This window comes from Mustela putorius, unplaced genomic scaffold, assembly GCF_011764305.1.
Source record: "Mustela putorius furo isolate JIRA1106 unplaced genomic scaffold, ASM1176430v1.1 tig00003899_pilon_pilon_pilon, whole genome shotgun sequence".
NCBI lineage: Eukaryota > Metazoa > Chordata > Mammalia > Carnivora > Mustelidae > Mustela > Mustela putorius.
The window spans coordinates 13424050-13442229 of NW_025422048.1; the positions used below are offsets into that span (position 1 = coordinate 13424050).

An 18180-nucleotide genomic window follows, 5' to 3' on the forward strand; every position below is an offset into this window, starting at 1 on the left:
TTAGGGTGTTGGTTTTCTAGGGCTGCCGAAACAAACTGCATAGCACAGAATGACAGAAATTTATTGTTTCATGGTTCTGGGGGTCAGAAATCTGAAATCAAGATGTTGGTTCTTTAGCAGTGTTCTGAGGGGGAATGTGTTCCATGCTTATATTCTAGCTTCTGGTGACAGCTTCGAACTTTGGTGTTCTGTGGGCTACGGGAGCATCATACCAATCTGTCTTCGTCTTCATATGGTATTCTCCCTGTGTGTCTGTATCTTCACATTGTTTCCCCTCTTTCTTTTTATTTTTTTTAAAGATTTTATTTATTTATTTGACAGAGATAGAGAGAGAGAGCACAAGTAAGCAGAGTAGCACACAGGAGAGGGAGAAGCAGGCTTTCCACTGAGCAGGGAGCCTGATGCGGGGTTCAATCACAGGACCCTGGGACCATGACCTGAGCTGAAGGCAGCTGCTTAACCGACTGAGCCACCCAGGTGCCCCTAACCTCTTTCTGTAAGGACTCCAGTCCTTTGGGTTATGGCCTACCCTTCATGTCTTGATTGATCTAGAAAAACTCTATTTCCAAATAAGGTCACATTCACAGGTACTTGGGGTTAAGACTTCAACATGTCTCTTGGGGAACATAGTTCAACCCATAACAAGGAGGAATCTATCAACTTTGAAATTCTAGAAAATATTATGAATTGTGTGCACAGACGAGAGAATTCTCTTGGCAAAACTTTCCATTTTCCCTGCTTTCATCGGATTCTGAAAGGGCTCCATAACCCTGAAACACTGAGAGCCCCCTTTCAAATGAAAACAACATTAATGGGAATGGCTAAAAGGGTGTCCTTGACAAAGTTTTGGAGTGTTTTTTGAAAGCTGCTATGTGACTTCAGGATGACTGTTGTATATCCAATTCATGACTCAAGAGTAAGAGTCTCTCTTGTGCTTACTGCCTGTGAAGAGCCAAGTAAGGGAAAGTGAAATCCCTACCAGTGCAGGGCATGGCTTCAAAGGCTCTGCCTGTCTCCCATTCATGGCAAGTAATTACTCCTATTTCCGTATATAGATATTAAAGAGACCACTCCAACTTCCTGCCTATAAAATATAGACATTGTCATACTTTGCTGTATTGAAAAAAAAATAACAAAAACCTTTAAAACTGCAGAATCTTTGCTGAATAGAATGTAATTCTATTTTATTAACCCAGCCCAATTTAGTTTTGCTTACTTTTTAAGTCACCCATTTTGGTTGATGATTGTTCTACTTCTGTAGTATTTGTAAGTTCCAAGAAATTTGTCATAACGAATGTTTTGATTTAAAACAGCATGAAAACTTGTGAAACTATATAGCAACTAGACTTCTAGGTATATGATTCAGAATAATTAGGCAGAGATTTATAAGATTCTGATTTCATACTAATTCTGTCTCATGACAATTACATTTTAGGTTCTAAGTACCTAAGTAGCAATTACTTATAGTTTGAAACTCCTATATTAAATGTAAATGTCTATTCTACTAACAATGATTTTAGCCCAATTTGAGTAATTTAACTGGCTTAGCTGTAATAATGCTTAAACCAGTTACTCCTATAGGTAGTTCAAGTGCATGCTAATTAGGTTTGCAGGTGACACTAACTAGTGAATTTGCTAGTACATTTATTTTTTTTAAAGATTTTATTTATTTATTTGACAGACAGAGATCACAAGTAGGCAGAGAGGCAGGCAGAGAGAGAGAGAGGAGGAAGCAGGCTCCCCGCTGAGCAGAGAGCCCAATGTGGGGCTTGATCCCAGGACCCTAGGATCATGACCTGAGCCGAAGGCAGAGGCTTTAAACCACTGAGCCACCCAGGCGCCCCTGCTAGTACATTTAAATTGGATTTAAATTCAAAGTGACCTGACTACTTAGAGACATGGTTTTTCAGAAACAGAAATTTAAGAGTTGTACATGCACAATATAGCGTAGTTGGGTAGAAGCAGTAGCTGACTCCTAGCCACCTATATATTTCCTTCCTCTAATCCGTTATATCTTTCAAGATCGTTTTTTTTTTTTAATCAAACATAGCTCTGATCATGTCAGTATATTTTCCAAAAATCATCAATGGCTCCCATTGCTCAACACATGAGGTGCAACCTCCTCAGTCTAGCATTTTAAGCCTCGTCATTTATTTAGTTTTTTATGTCATCAGGACCCCTAGACATTTGGACATTAAATCATACATTTCTACTAACCCATGCTTTAAAAGAAAAACTGAAGGAAATGAGAAGATATTTTGAACTGAATGAAAATCTAAATACATATCAGAATTTATGGTGCTTCGCTACAGCAGTGCCAAGTAGGAAATTTATGTCATTAAATGCTTGTGTTAGGAATAAGGACTCAATTCAATAATACTAGGTTCCACCTTAAAGTATAGAAAGAAGTTAATTAAATCCAATGCAAACAGAAGACTTGAACAATATACGTAAGAGCAGAAATCAATGAAATTGGAATTAGAGAAATGATAAATAATATCAATGGAACAAATCCCATTTCTTTGAAAAGATAAAAGAAACTGAAATGCCCCAAGAATTTTTTTTCAAAAAGACTTACAAGCAATAGCTTTGGATATTGTCTTAGCTTAGATAGGTTAGGCTCCTTTAACAGAATCCCATAAACCAGGGGGCTTACCAACAACAGAATTTTATTTCTCATGGTTCTGAAGGCTGGCATTGTGAGACTGTAGTGCCCACAGTCACGTTCTGGTGAGAGCCCTCTTCCAGATTCTAGATTGCCAACTTCTCAGTATCCTAACATGGCAGAAAGAAAACTAGCTCTCAGGCCTCTTGTGATACAGTCCCATTCATGAGGGTTCCACCTTTATGAACTAAGTATGTCCCACAGGCCCCACTTCCAAATACATGAATTTGGGGAAGACACAAATACTGAGCCTATTGTAGACATAGCTTAAAGTATACGAAACTTCATATAGAGGAAAAGATTTACAGAAGTTTGCAGAAAGGGCAAAAATTACCTACAATCATAAATGATGTAGTAGTAATTTGTAATTGTTGGCTACAGTCATCAGATTATTTAGATCTCAGCATGCATAGAAAGGCAACAAGGTAATGTGGGAAGATAAGGAACAGTTTTAATTTTGCAGGGAGAAAATGCTAGATCAATATTACATGGTGTTGGTAAAAAAAAATGATATTGGCAGATACCGGTGCTTATTAATTCACTTGCATCTTTCTTCAGAGAAGGTCAACATACATTCTAAAACAGAAAAAAATAGAAGTATTACAAAATTATTCCATTGCATAGAATTAATATGTATATATTTTATGACTTAAAACCTACAGAGACACCTTTGGATCCCAGTCATTTGGTAAAATTCTGGGATTTTCAGTTTATAGTGCCATGGTTTTCAGAATAGTGCCATGGTTGAAAAAATAAAGGAAAAATCTTACATGAGGAAAGAGGATGTGTAGTTGTTCTAAAATAAAAGAATAGGTAATAAATCCTAATGCACTTAGGATTAGGACCCAAATCATATGGAATGACATCAATGACCATTAATGGCTTTGGTTGGGCAGTGTGTGAATTAAATCATTAAAATGGTGGAATTGTTGAATGCAGAATGGGAGCTTGTGAGATATAGCTAAAAACAAAGCATATAACATATGTAGTAGAGAAGTATTATCCAAATTATGAATCAGCACTTTTTACTCGGTATTTACATTGTGAAATATAATTGTATGGTAAGAAACTGTGTTGATATTTATGTGCTAGTCTCTGAAAGAAGAATAAACATTCTCTTTTTAAAAGATTTTATTTATTAATTTGACAGACAGAGATCACAAGTAGGCAGAGAGGCAGAGAGAGAGAGGGGGAAGCAGGCTTCCTGCTGAGCAGAGAGCCCGATGCAGGGCTCAATCCCAGGACCCCAAGATCATGACCTGAGCCCAAGACAGAGGTTTAACCTACTGAGCCACCCAGGCACTCCAAGAATAAACATTCTTATTAAAATGTTGCATCAATCAGGAAAATCAAAGTGCATTTCAGGCACAATTTGGAATTAATGCAGTAAGGACTGAAGAACATATTTTAAAAATAGTATGATTTATTTATTATGAATTTTGACAAGAGACATAAACAACACTCCTAGTAATGAATGTAATAATTCTAATTCCTTCTCCTAAAATTGCTTATATACTATGCTTCTTATAAATATTGGATTCAATCAAATCATAGAGAATATGATTTAGATGTAAATATGATTTCCCCTTTTAAAATATATGAATACTTTTTCTGGAGAGAGGTCTTTATTTATTTATTTTTAAGATTTCATTTATTTATTTGAGAGAGAGACAGAAAGCACAAGAGCAGGGAGAATGTGAGAGGGAAAAGCAGACTCCCTGCTGAGCAAGGAGCCTGATGTGGGACTTGACTCTGGGACTCCAGGATTAACTGACTGAGCCATCCAGGCACCCCGGAGAGAGGGCTTCAAAAAGAAGATAGATTCTACCTGCGCAGCATTGTCTTTGAAAGTGTGAGGAAAGTTGTATAACAACACATTGCTAACTAAATGGATTGCATTTCTTTTCTCTCTAGTCAAACAAGCAGTAGGCATGCTGGAGGTGGATAGAATCTGGCAAGAGTTTGATCCATATTGTAAACAAACCACCTAAAGAAGGTGTATTCATTTTTGGTAGTCAGAATCACACTTTGAAATACTTATGTTTTGTAATTATAAAGGTAATGCATGAGTTTCATAATTGTCAGAAAATTCTGAAACCATACATAAGAAAATGAAGGATTACTTTATAATTCTACTAGCAGAGGAAAACCCTGTAGGTACTTTGCTGTCTATCTTCCTGGTTGTAAATTAGTATGTCGGTGTTAACATAAATGTGTCCACAGCCTTCCAGTTCTGATTTTAATTTGAATAAGATTAAAATTTCGGGACATTTATCATGCCTAGATAATTTAGATTTTAAATTTGGATTATAGGACTTTTAGCCAAATGAAGTAACAGGAACTGAATTCCTGCATGATATACCTAAAAATGCAGATGAAACATAAAAAACAATTTTCAATTTATTGGATATCAGGTCACGAAGGATAGCGATCTCTAAGAAATGGAAAACAAATGAGGTCAGTTCTATGATACCCTGGTTTATTTGCCTGGGGAGGTAATGCATGTCACTGTGCACAGAGGGAGAAGCCTGGACAGTCCCCTTGAGTTGAGGTGAAGCTGGGAGTCCAGGAAGGTCAAGGCAGCTAAAATTTGCAGAACAGAATACTAAGAGGAGATTACTGCATAGAAAGAGAACTCTGGAACTCACATGGGGCTGGGAATAATTCCTGCTCCCATTAGAGTGGAAATCCTAATCATATGTGTGGCATTAGAGTACTTGGAAGGGTTCTGCCTTTGTGGTGAAACATGGCTGCCAAGTCAGGGAAGGCCCTCCATGTAGTGCTGGGAAACTACCAGGGAAAGGCACCAGCTGTGGCGTCTTTGCAGAAGAGAGTTCGAAGCAAGGCTAGGAAAGAAGGAAGAGACAAGGACTGGCATCAGTAGGAAAGAAGAGCCTGTGAAAAATCCTAATGGATCCTAAGAGGGATAGTGGGTTGCAGGAAAGGCAGCTGGTCCCATGCTGAAAACTGAGAGTGGGTGAGTGGGTAGGACAGCGTGTACCAGCGTGTGTCTACATCGGGGTGGTGCAGTGAGGAGTTAGGAACAAGAAATGGGGTGCTAAGGTAGGCTGGAGATACAGAAATTGGAGCTCACAAGTTGCTGACGATGCTGGAGAGCCAGGCAGCAAAGCTGGGATTCAGTGCATTGGGCTGAATGGGGTCCACTCATGCCTGTGAGGGGGTGTGACAGTCCACAGACCAGGAAGGGGCTTCTAGCACAGGGCTTTCCTTGCAGTGCTCAGAGGAAACATAGAGTTCTGTGGTTGGGTGACAAGGCCACTGTCCCCAAGGAAGAGAGAAGGGTAGTGAGTGGGCAGGACTCTGGGGCTATAGTCTTCACTTCGGTGAGAATGCTCTGCCTTCCTCAGGTTTACGGATTGGATTTCTTTTGAAGACTTCACTTGGGGTGTGATGTCCCACGTCTAAAATTTTGACACTGTCCACCATTGAGGTATAAGATGCATTACGGAATCTCCACCTCCCGTTACCAGGGACCTCCAGCCTCTTGTTCTGTTTGTGATGGGAAACTAGTCACTGCAGAGTTTCCAGCTGCTTCAAACAGATACACTAAGAGGACCGAAGTTTCTGGGTACCGGTGGGTGTAAGCTCAGAGTTGGATGCTAAGAGTAAATAGTTTCTAAGAAGGCTATTTCCACAATCACCTTTGTAATTTAAATATTTAAATAAGCTTAAGCACAGAAATAAGTGCTGTGCATTAAATAGTTAAAATAAGTGTTAGCTTATGCAACAGAGAAGTCCTGAAATTTGAATGGTTTTATACAATGAAGGTTTATTTCTTATGCACATCAGTTCCGACGTGGGTTGGCAGGGACTTTCTGCTCTCAGGTAATTCAGGGATCTGGGCTGTTCCCATGTTGTAGCTCTCCATCTCAACACGGGGTCCCCGTGTTTGCTGCTGACCAGCTGAGGAAGCATGGAAATGGACACCGGCTCCTGCCTGACTACAAGTGAGCCAGCCGGGAAGGAGAGAGAGACAGATGTGGATGAGCACTTGTGGTCTCTCCCAGAAGCCACCATCTAGTAGGTACTCAATAAAAAGCAATTACAAGAATTTGGTATGATAACTCCTTTCATTTCTTGGAAGAGTTCCTAAGAAAACCAAATCTGCCTTGAAATTCACCAGCTTTTTCAAGTGCCTACTATGTGGCAGGTGTTCTCAAATACAGGATCACATCTAGTTTTCATGACCCTGTCAGTGTTGGCAGGGAGTTTTGCCTTGCCCTTTCCAGTAACCTCTATGATCTCAGTAGCCTGGGAATGTTCTCCATCCTTACAAAGCATAATCAAAACCTTAACTTGTGAGTCTCTGCTCCCCTCCAGGTGACTGAACATTCCCAAATATCTGCACAGGTGCCATTAGGCAGACTGCAAACTAGGATTTTCCTGTGGGCAAGATAGATGTGTAAGAAGCAGTGGAAGGATGGGTTTTTTTTTTTTTTTAACCAGAGAAACATGTCCATCAAATAACCATTGGTCACCTCCTAGGACTCCAGGGTTTTACATTCAGCCCCTGTAGCCATCTGCTTACCTGGTTGTTTCTGTGCTGTTTCCTCATCTACTACTTAGGAGAGATGTTTTGGTTTTTGACCATCTAGGGGAGCTTGCTCATCTGCTAATGTGATCAGTGGCCCATTTCAAATAATACATCTTATTATTCCCTTATACACTCTTAATAATCTTACTAGACTCTTACTGAAAATATTAGTGTGGTTTCAAAAACCCACTCTAACATCCAGGTTACATCCTGAGAACCAGTAGGTTATGTGCAAGTCAGACTGTACTCGCCAGATCATTTGAAAAACAATTGGAGAGTGTGTTCAGGATGCCAGGAGGGGGTGTTCCAGTGTCTAACCATCCTCCAAAGTGTACTTTTACTGCTAGAAGCCTGTTGCTAACGGTTCCAGAAAGAGAGAGGGACTACCAGGGGTACAACCTTCTGTAAAAAGTGGGGTTGCGGGGCACCTGGGTGGCTCAGTGGGTTAAAGCCTCTGCCTTCGGCTCAGATCATGGACCCAGGGTCCTGGGATTGAGCCCCACATGGGGTTCTCTGCTCAGCAGGGAGCCTGCTTCCTCCTCTCTCTGCCTGCCTCTCTGCCTACTTGTAATCTCTATCAAATAAATAAATAAAAATCTTTAAGAAAAAAAAGTGGGGTTGCTCCAGGACAGGGGAAGATAGGCGACTGGGGCTATTGCCCTGGGAGCACAGGTCTTCAGAGGAAGAGGAAGTAATAAGCTGGTCAGCAGACCAGATTCTAGAGTTGGACAGGAAGACAGACAGAGGAAGACCAGGGGAAGGGTGTGGTCATGCAGGAACATGCTGGGACTGGACACGCACACGGCAACACTCTAGGAGTCAGCTCTCCAGGTGCTCTGGGGCTCAGGCAGGCAGACCCTAGGAAAATAAAGCTCAGATGGCCCCCAAGTCCTGTTTGTCATTGACCCCTTCCTTCTTTGGGCCTACTTTGGCCATAAGACCCATCTTTTTGTTGCCTGAAAAACCTTATAGAGCATGGAGAAGAGAAATGAGCCAAGAGACAGGTCAGCCTCAGGCTGGGAAGAGTGAGAACCAACCTGGGCTTAGACAAATTCGGACCAGGGATCTAGTCCCAGCCCTGTCACATACTGGCCATGTGATCTTGGGCAAACTGCCATGTGCTGAGCCTTAGGTTCTTCAGCTGTGAAGTGGGTTTGATAAGCCCTGTCTTGTAGAACTGCTAGAATGTATGTAATGAAAGTAAAGTGCCTGACATTTACTGGATCTTTAATAAAGAGCAGTAAATGCTAATATGATTTTGACACCAGATTTGACTCTCTCTCTCTCTCTCTCGTGTGTTTTCCATGGCATCTCAGAGAATATGCAGCACTCCAGGACACAAACCATGAAGTGAGCCAAAGATGCTGCTTTGTAAAGATACTCTACAAAATGTCCCTGTTCGTGGATATATTATTTAATTTGGAAGTGGGGAAGCCTTCCCCAGCTAAATGTAACTGAAAGCTCCCAGAATTTGAGTCAAGGATTAATTCTGTTCCTCCCTCCCAGCTGCTCTTCCATCCAAACCACTATTTTCACTCCTTTCACCCCCACCAAAAGTCTAGCCCTTGCTTAAGGAGTTAGCCAGATCACACTCAAGATAATTAAAATGCCTTTTCAAAGGAGTGGGCTCTGGGTTTTCCCAGGCCAGTGATGAAGTGCTAGTCCCTGGGCACCAGCTCAAAGAAATAGCCCCCTATTCTCTGGAAATCCGGTGAGAACGCATATAGAACACATGGTTTCTTCAGGGAGTTTGGTGGCACCTTCCGTATCTACTGCAGATAGAGATTTCTCTCTGGTTTACCCATGATCCCAAAGGAACTGCTAAAAGCAGTTTTGCATTCTAGACTTTCTCTTACCCGTAAAACGCTTGTAAGAATAAATGACCCAGTGAGCCAGGGCTTTCATTTATTAAGATTTAATTTTTCATGCATTCTTTAGCCAAACAAACAAATCCAAGTACAGATCTTTAATTTTACTACCTAAAAGATTAAATGGGATACAGGAATCCTAGGAGAACCATATTTAGTATTTCCCCCTCTATTTCTTGATCCCATCTATTTTACAGTTGGGCTCTTCCATATTTCTAAGGAAATTCCGCTGTCAGTGCTATACTATCCTCTTCCAGATCAAAAATTAAGATAAAAGTTTCCTAGCAGGTTTTCCAGAAGAGCAAAATTCTTATTCTTAAATCTAATAAACAGCAATAAACATGTGACCGGTATCATTCATGAATCTAGACTCTGAAGCTATAAAACCTTTTAGAAAGAAGAATATTTGAAAACTACTAAAAAGGAATAAAGGTAAAATCTGCAATTCAGTCCTCCACTATTTAGAGCCTTGATTGCCCTCTTCAAACAGAGTGGAGGATCTTCTTCAGACTTCACTTAGGGCGGGAGCAGCTGCCAAGTGGGTCACTGGAACTCTCACTGGCCTTGCCCCCACTATCATTGGTGGCCGCAACTCTGGCCTCCGCTCGCTCTCTTTCATCTCTCAAAGCCTCCTCATACCAGGATGGGAAGGAAGTGGGGTCAGTGCCACTGACCTTGGCAAAATACTGCAGGACTTTCATCTTGCTGGTTTCACTGTGGGCCCTGGGACCCCACAGAAACTCGTAGCGTGGAGGATTGCTGTTGGGCACCTGGCGGTACTCCAGGTACTTTTCCTGCACGAAATCTTTGGTGATCAGCTTCCTGGGCTCCCCATAGATGAAATCCTTCCTCCCAGCTCGCACTCCTATCTTCTTCAGCACCTCCCAGATCCTCTTCTCGGAAGCACGGTTGCCCTCCACAAAGATCACACCCAGGATAAGGATCAGGAGGCCGGTCTTGGGCATGCCCAGGTCATCACTCAGCAACCCATCGTAGGTGAGATCTAGGGTTCTGACAAGCACATAGGAACGGTTGATGGGGTCTCCTTCCTTCACTTCGATGCCGAAGACGATCTCCATGCACTCACAGGCTTTTCTGAAGATCACAGGGAAGTGGCCCTTGTGCTCTTTGAGGACACTCTCCAGCATTTCTGCCTCTGTGATAGGCTCCTTTGTTACATACTTGGCACTCAGGAACTGCACCAATTCAGCCATCTTCTGGTTGAGCGCATCACTGAGCGATGACTCAGGATCTGGTGGAGCCTGGGAGGTGCTCGGAGCCTGGGGGGTGCTTGGACCCTGTTTTGGGCTGCTGGAGCCCTCCTCTGGTTTGCTCGATGGTGTGGCTTTGACCATGGTGGAGGAGCCGGCTTTCTGAGAACTCTTGCGAACACGTGGTTTTCCAGCAGCAGACACCACCTCTGGGGTGCCCTGGATCGAAGGAGAGAGAGAGGAGGCGGCGGCTTCCTTCCCAGTTACGGGAACCGGTGCACCCACTGCGCCCTGAGCTCCCTTCGGGGCCTTAAGGCCTGCTTCAGACTTGCAGCTATGATTCTTCTTACGGCGAGGCATGATGAGTTGTGCTGGGGGCAGCAGGCAGGGGATGGCAACCAACAGGCCTGAGAGAGAGAGGAATAATGCAAGAAACTCAACTTTGTCAGCGGTGACAACAAAAGCCCTCATCTCCCAAACACACCAGGTAAGGAAATGAGGAGGGTAGAGGGGACATCTGTATCTGACAGCCCTGCCTGGGACCTCTCACCGCTGTGAAAGGACAAGTTTCTGTTGGGCCCTCTCCATCCTCTCAGCCTTACCTTCAGGTCCTCACCTTTACACCTGCCAGGGCCTGCAACTCCTATAATCACCGGATATCGGGTCCTTCAACCCAGGCTCTCACTCTCCGAGACCCCCGATTTGGAAATTGAAGGAAGGTCAGCCTGACACTATCTTTCGGGGTCCCCAGGGCTGACAGAAGGGATCCGGATCCATTTCTGTGTAGGTTTCTCTAGGTGGGGGGGGGGGGGGGCGTACTCACAACCCTTCCCAAGTACTTGGGTGTTTATTCCTGATGAGGCCCGTACCCTGTCTCCCTTCTGCACACGGGGGAATGAGACCCTCAGGCCAAGGCACCCATCTCCCGGAAACCACCCCCAAAGCAGCACAGACAGTTGGGGGAGATGCCTCTGCCTCACTGCGCTGCCCAGGGCCTCCCGAGGCGGACAACAGGAAGGGTATCTGTGTGTTGCCTTCTGTCTGGAGGGAGATCCCCTCAGCCCTCCACAAGGGTCTTCATCTCACCGCCCAGCTGAGCCTAGGCCTCCTCCCTCCGATGGTTTGAGTTCACGACCCTCAGAAAAAGCCTCATTCAGGGGCGCTTGGGTGGCTCAGGGGATTAAGCCTCTGCCTTCGGCTCGGATCGTGATCCCGGGGTCCTGAAATCGAGCCCCGTGTCAGCGGCCTGCTTCTTCCCCTCTGCCTGCCTCTCTGCCTACTTGTGATTTCTCCCTCTCTGTCAAATAAATTTAAAAAATCGTAAAAAAAAAAAAAAAAAAAAAAAAAAAAAAAAAAAAAAGCCTCATTCCTCAGACTCCCCAAGATGGGAGGTCCGGAGACGCCACATCCGGGGCTCTGCGCGCGGCTTCTATGGCAGACAATGCGCAAGATAGGAATGAGCCGTGATCGCGCCCCTTTGTCCTTATTCTGGGTTTTCTCGCTTTAATTGCCTCCCAGAGCCTGAGACACGTCCCTCGGACGACCAAGTACCCATCCGAGAAAGCCTCATGGCCCTCAGACTCGTAAGATGGATGTCCTGATAGGACACATCTGGGGCCCTGCGAGGGGCCTTCGGGGCAGACAGCAAGGGGCGGGTGGGGGCTTGGGCACCCCCTCTGCGGTGAGGGATCCCCTCAGTCCTTTCTTGGAATCCTCACCTTAGCACCAGCCAGAGCCTGGGCCTCCTTCCTCCGGCAACCTGAATCAGCTTCCTTCAGGAAAAGCCTCGCGTCCCTCAGACCCCCACGATCGACGTCCGGATAAAACACGCACGGGGCGCTGAGCAGAGCATTCTGGGAAGACGCTAGGGGCGGGGAGAGGCGGGGCGGGGCGGGGCCAGAATGCTGGGCCGTGAGGGCCGGATGCTGGGGGTGGAGGAAGGGGAGGAGCAAACCCTCCCGCGAGGTGAGAGTTCCCCTTCGTCCTTCCTCCGAGTCCTCACCTTAACGCCTGGGACACGTCCTTCCGAAGATCTGAGTCCACGCCCCAATGACGAAGCCTCACATCCCTCAGACGCCTGAGGAGGAAGTTAGTATACGTCACTTCCGGGAACTGCCTGAGGCCTTCCAGGGATGACTTGGGGGCAGGGCGGGATTGAGGGCCCCATCTATCTGGTGAGAGGTCCCCTTGTTCCTCCTAGTTCTTTACTTTGAAAACTGGTGGGGCCTAAGACTCCTCCCTCTGCTGAGGAGAGTCCAGCCCCCTAAGAGTAAATCTCACCTCCCTCAAATTCCCGAAGTTAGGACACGACACATTCCTGTACTCAGCCTGGTGTTTCCCAGGGCTGATAGTAGAGTGGGGTGGCTTCCAATTGCCCGGGATGGGAGAACTCCTGCGTGCTTACCTTGACTCCTTGCACTGGCTGGGCACCCTCACTCTGATGAGCTGAGACCTCACCCGTCACGATAAGGCCCTTATCTCACCAAGGTACTAACGAGGCTGGGTCTTAGCATGACAGGCTTGTGTGGAGTCTGTAGGAGCTGACAGTAAAGTCAGGGTAGGTTTCTTTGTGGCTCCCCATATATTATGGGTTGGGGGCTTACACTCAGTCCTCCGCAAGTCCTCCGCAATTAGGCTTCTTCCCGATACGGCCTGTACCCTCTGCCTTCACAAGGTTCCCATCTCCCTGAAATGCCCACCACACAAATGCAGGTGATAGTTGGGTGGTGGTTGATACCTGTTCCTGGGACCTCCCAGGGCTGAAAGCAGGTGTGCGTTTGGGGTGGGTGGCCAATTCAGCCCTCCATAAGGGTCCTCATCTTGATGCCTGGCAGGGCCTGGTATTCCTCCCTCTGCTGACCTGAGCCCTGCCCCTCAGATCAAAGCCCATAACTCCCTGAAAATGTACCCCCTCTCCAGTGGAAGTCAGGGTGTGCCACATCTGGTCGTCATGTTCCAAGGCCTCCCAAGGCTAACAGGCTAGGATGGGTGTGGGGGCCAATCTCTTCTGCGGTGGCAATTCTTAGTTTTCCCTTAGGATCATCACCTTGACTTCTGGCATGTAGTTGGCCTTCTCCCTATATGGACTTGAGCTCTCCCACTTCATTATTTTTTTTAAGATTTTATTTACTAATTAAAGAGAGAGACAGAGGGGGAGAGAGAGAGCAGGAAGGGGGGAAGGCAGAGGGCGAAGCTGAGAGCTTGACGTGGGACTCTATCTTAGGACCCTGAGATCATGACCTGAGCTGAAGGCAGACTCTATCTGAGCCACCCAGGCGCCCTGAGCCCATCCACTTTAAACCAAGAGCGGAGCACAGCATCCAAATTTGTCATCTTGTCACATTCAGGTAAGGCAATAAATTTGTAAATAATTTAAGGACAATTGACAAATTTCTAGTATTCTGAATCCATCAGAAACATTTTATAGTTGTCTCCATAAAGGCCTTGAACATTTTCGTGAAGCTTTTTCTTAGGTAATCTTTGGATTTTCATGCTGTGATGAATGGGATATTTAAAAAAACTCATAATGCATTTATTACCCTACACTTTTTGCATTTTCCTAGAGACAAATCAATTAAAGGTTGCAGTATCAATGAGAGAAAGGGTAGTGTTTTTTATCAAATTTAATTTTTCCAGTTTTATTGAACTGTACTTGACAAATAAAAATTGTATGCATTTAAGGTATATGGTGTAAGGTTTAGATATGTATTGTGAAATGATTATGACAATTGAGCTAAATAACATATCCATCACCTCACATAGTTACCATTGTGTGTGTGTGTGTGTGTGTGTGTGTGGTGAGAACACTTCAGGTCAACTCTCTTAGCAAATTTTAAGTGGATAGTAGAATACAGTCAACTGTAGTCACCATGCTGTATATTAGAGCTCCAGAACGTATTCATCCCATATAACTGAACCTTTACACCCTTTTACTGCAATCTCTCCATTTCCCGCACCACCATCCCACTCTACTTTTATGAATTCGACTTTGTTGAATTCCGCATATATTTGAGATCATGCAGTATTTGTCCCTTTCCGCCTGACTTATTACACTTAGATTAATGGCCTCCAGTTTCTTCAATATTGTCACAAAGAGCAAGATTTCCATTTTTAAAAAAAGCTGAATAATATTGCAATGACACAATGGAATAGAATGTTGATTAATTAATGATCTATAATAATATATTAATATATATCACATTTCCATGTATATATATACATATATATATATATCTCACATTTTTGTACATATCTCACATTTTCTTTATCCATCTGTTAATTAACTGACACTTGGTTATTTCCTTATCTGGGTTCCTGCAAGTAATGCAGCAATGAACATGGAACTCAGATAGCCCTTTCAGATACTGATTTCATTTTCCCTTGGATACATACCCAGAAGTGTGATTGCTAGATTATATGGGAGTCCTATTTTTAATTTGTTGAAAAACCTTCATGCTGTCTTCCATCATGCTTGTACCAATTTACATTACCATTAAGAAAGTGTACAAGAATACCCTTTTCTCCACATCCTTGCCAACCTTTGTTATCTCTTATCTTTTTTGAAAATAGCTATCCTCACAGGTAAAAAGTGGTATCTCATTGTGGTTTTGATTTGGATTTCTCTGATGATTAGTGATGCTGAGCACCTCTTCATATACCTGTGGGCCATTTGTATGTCTTCTTAGGAGAAATGTTTATTCTGGTCCTTAGCACATATTTTTAAATTCAGTTTGTTTTTTGCTATTGAGTTGTTTGTGTTACTTACATATTTTGGGTGTTAACCCTAATTAGATAGATGATTTGCAAGTATTTTCTTCCATTCAGTAAGTTGCCTTTTCACACTGTTGATTGTTTCCTTTGCTTATACAGAAGCTCTTCAGTTTGATGCAATCCCACTTTTCTATTTTTGCTTTTGCTGTCTGTGCTTTGGGTGTCATAAACAAAAAATCATTGCTAAGACCAGTGTCTATTTTTTTCCTAGTAGTTTTAAAGTTTCAGGTCTTACATCTAAGTCTTTAATCCATTTGGAGTTGATTTTTGTGTGCTGTGTGAGATAGAGTTCCAATTTCAGTCTTCTGTATGTGTAGATCTTGTTTTCTCAATCATTTATTGAAGAGATGATCCTTTCCCCATTGTATACTCAGGGAACTCTTGTCCAAGATCGCTTGACTGTAGATGTGTGGACTTATGTCTGATCTCTTCTTTCTGTTTCATTGGTCTGTCTATTTTTCACCATATTGTTTGATTGCTGTAGATTTCTAATGTATTTTGAAAGAAAGAAGTGTAATGCCTCCAGCTTTGTTCTTTTTGCGTATATTTGCTTTGGCTATTCAGGGTCCTTGTGGTTCCATATAAAATTTTAAGACTTTTTTTTTCTATTTCTATAAAGAATGCCTGTGGAATTTTGATAGGGGTTGTATGGACTCTGTAGACCACTTTTGGGTGGATTTTTTTTTTTTTTGCCAATATCAATTCGTACAATCCATGAACATAGAAGTCTTTACTTTTATCTCTGTGTTCTTTAATTTCCTTCATTGATGTTTTATAGTTTTCAGTGTAAAAGTCTTTTACCTCTTTGGTTACATTATTCTTAAATACTTTAATCTTTTTGTTGCTATTGTGAATTGGATTGATTTCTTAATTTCCATTTTCAATTGTTCATTGTTTATGCATAGAAACACCACTGATTTTTGTGTTAGGTTAGTTAGATCTATAGATAGATCTGATCTATCTATATCTATATATTTTATATATATATATATATATATATATATATATATATATATATATATATAGTTTTTGACCTAAGTGACCATAAGTTTTTTGGTCTCTGAGTTTTTTTTTTTTTGACTCATGAATTATTTATTTAGAAGTGTGTTATTTAATATCCAGATATTTGGGGGATACTCAGACTTCTTGCTATTGCTTTCTGGTTTAATTGCTTTGCAGCTTATGAACATACTTTGTATGATTTCTGTTCTTCTGAATTTATTAAGGTGTGTTTAATGGCTCTGATTTTTTTCTGTCTTGATAAATATTTTATGTCACTTGAGAATATACACTCTGTTGATGTTGGATGGAGTATTTTATAAGTGTCAAGTAGATCAAGTGGATTGATAATACTGTTCAGGTCACCTGTATCCCTACTGATTTTCTGCCTGTTTGATCTATCAACTTCTGACAGAGTAGTATTGAAGTCTTGAAATAGAATAGTGGATTTGTCTATTTCTCCTCTCATCTCTATCAGATTTTGTCTCACATGTTCTGACACTTTGTTTTTAGTCACATATGCATTTAATATCTTCTTGGAGAATTGACTCCTTTTTCAGTATGTAATACCCTTCTGTATCCCTGATAATCCCCCTTGCTCTAAAATCTGCTTCTATGTAATTAATATAGCTACAGTAGCTTTCCTTTGATTATTGCTAGTATGGCATAATTCTTTCCATCCCTTTACTTTAGCCTATCTGAATCTTTGTATTTAATATCAATTTATTATAGACAAACTATGATTGGATATTTTTTCTATCACTTTGGCTATCTGTGTCTTTTAACTAGTGTATATAGGTCATTCACATTTAAAGTTTTGATATTGTTGGATTAATATTTATCATGTTTGTAACTGTTTTTTATTTATTCCACTTATTTTACAGCTCCTTTTTTCTCCTGTTTTCCCTACATTCTTTGATTTTGAATACTTAATATGTTTCCATTTTATCTCCTCTCTTATCACTTAGTACATCAAAGATAACCTTTTACAGCCTTACTGAGATATAAATGACATATAACATTGTGTAAGTTTAAGGTAAGCAACATAGTAATTTGATATACACATGTATTGCAAAATGATTACCCCAATAAGGTTAGTTTAAAATGTCCAATAATCATAGCATTACAATTTTTTTGTGTATGTATAAACTTTAATCATCATGCTATATATTATATCCCTAGAACTTATTCATCTTATAACTGGAAGTGTGTAGCCTTTGTCTACCTTCACCCATTTCTACCAACCCCCCACCTCCACCCAGGAAACCACCAATCTATTCTCTGTTTCTGTGAGTTTAGTTTTTTAGATTCTTTTTTTTTTTTAAGATTTTATTTATTTATTTGACAGAGAGAGAGAGCTCACAAGTAGGCAAAGAGGCAGGCAGAGAGAGAGGAGGAAGCAGGCTCCCTGCCGAGCAGAGAGCCCGATGCGGGGCTTGATCCCAGGACCCTGGGATCACAACCTGAGCCGAAGGCAGAGGCTTTAACCCCCTGAGTCACCCAGGTGTCCCGGTTTTTTGGTTTCTACATGTAAGTGAGATCTTACAGTATTTGTCTTTCTCTGTCTGAACTTATTAAATATATGTCTTTATTTCTTTAATTAGAAGTATTTTTTATTTTCCTTATTTAGTGAGCTCTCCTGGTATATGAAAAATGTGATTTTAAAAATTCAATTGACATTTATTATTCTGGTGAAATATGCCACTGATTTTTTAAAAAATCATTTGCACAAAAGAGATCTTGATATAAAGCAATGGTATGTTTCACCAAAATATATGTTTTTAAAAGTTTTTAACAATTTTCCTAGTTTACCATTACATTTGTAATTCATAAAAGTCTACCTTGAAATAACACTTAACTGCTTCACATGTACTATATATATTTTATTAAAGAGTGTTCCCAATTCCTTCCTATTATCCATTTTTCTTATGCATATACTATAATCATCTAATACATTATTACTAGGCAGTTATCAGTTAGATCAATTAAGAATAAGAAAAATAGATCATTTTATTCATTTATTCCTTCTCTACTGCTCTACCTTTCTTTATGTAGATTGAAGGTTTTGACCTATGCTTTTTGCCTTCTGTCTTAAGAACTTCTTTTTAACAT

General features: G+C 41.8%; 1 protein-coding gene across 1 annotated transcript; it reads right to left on the reverse strand.

Moving 5' to 3' along the window:
• Window positions 1–9129: 9129 nt before the first annotated feature.
• On the reverse strand, window positions 9130–12135 carry LOC101679549 (putative MAGE domain-containing protein MAGEA13P). Its single transcript, XM_004773647.3, has 2 exons — window positions 12018–12135; window positions 9130–10706 (listed from the first exon to the last, which is right to left on the reverse strand). The coding sequence occupies exon 2, from the start codon at window positions 10657–10659 to the stop codon at window positions 9601–9603; it is 1059 nt and encodes a 352-aa protein (XP_004773704.1). The 5' UTR covers window positions 10660–10706; window positions 12018–12135; the 3' UTR covers window positions 9130–9600.
• Between the last annotated feature and the right edge of the window lie 6045 nt (window positions 12136–18180).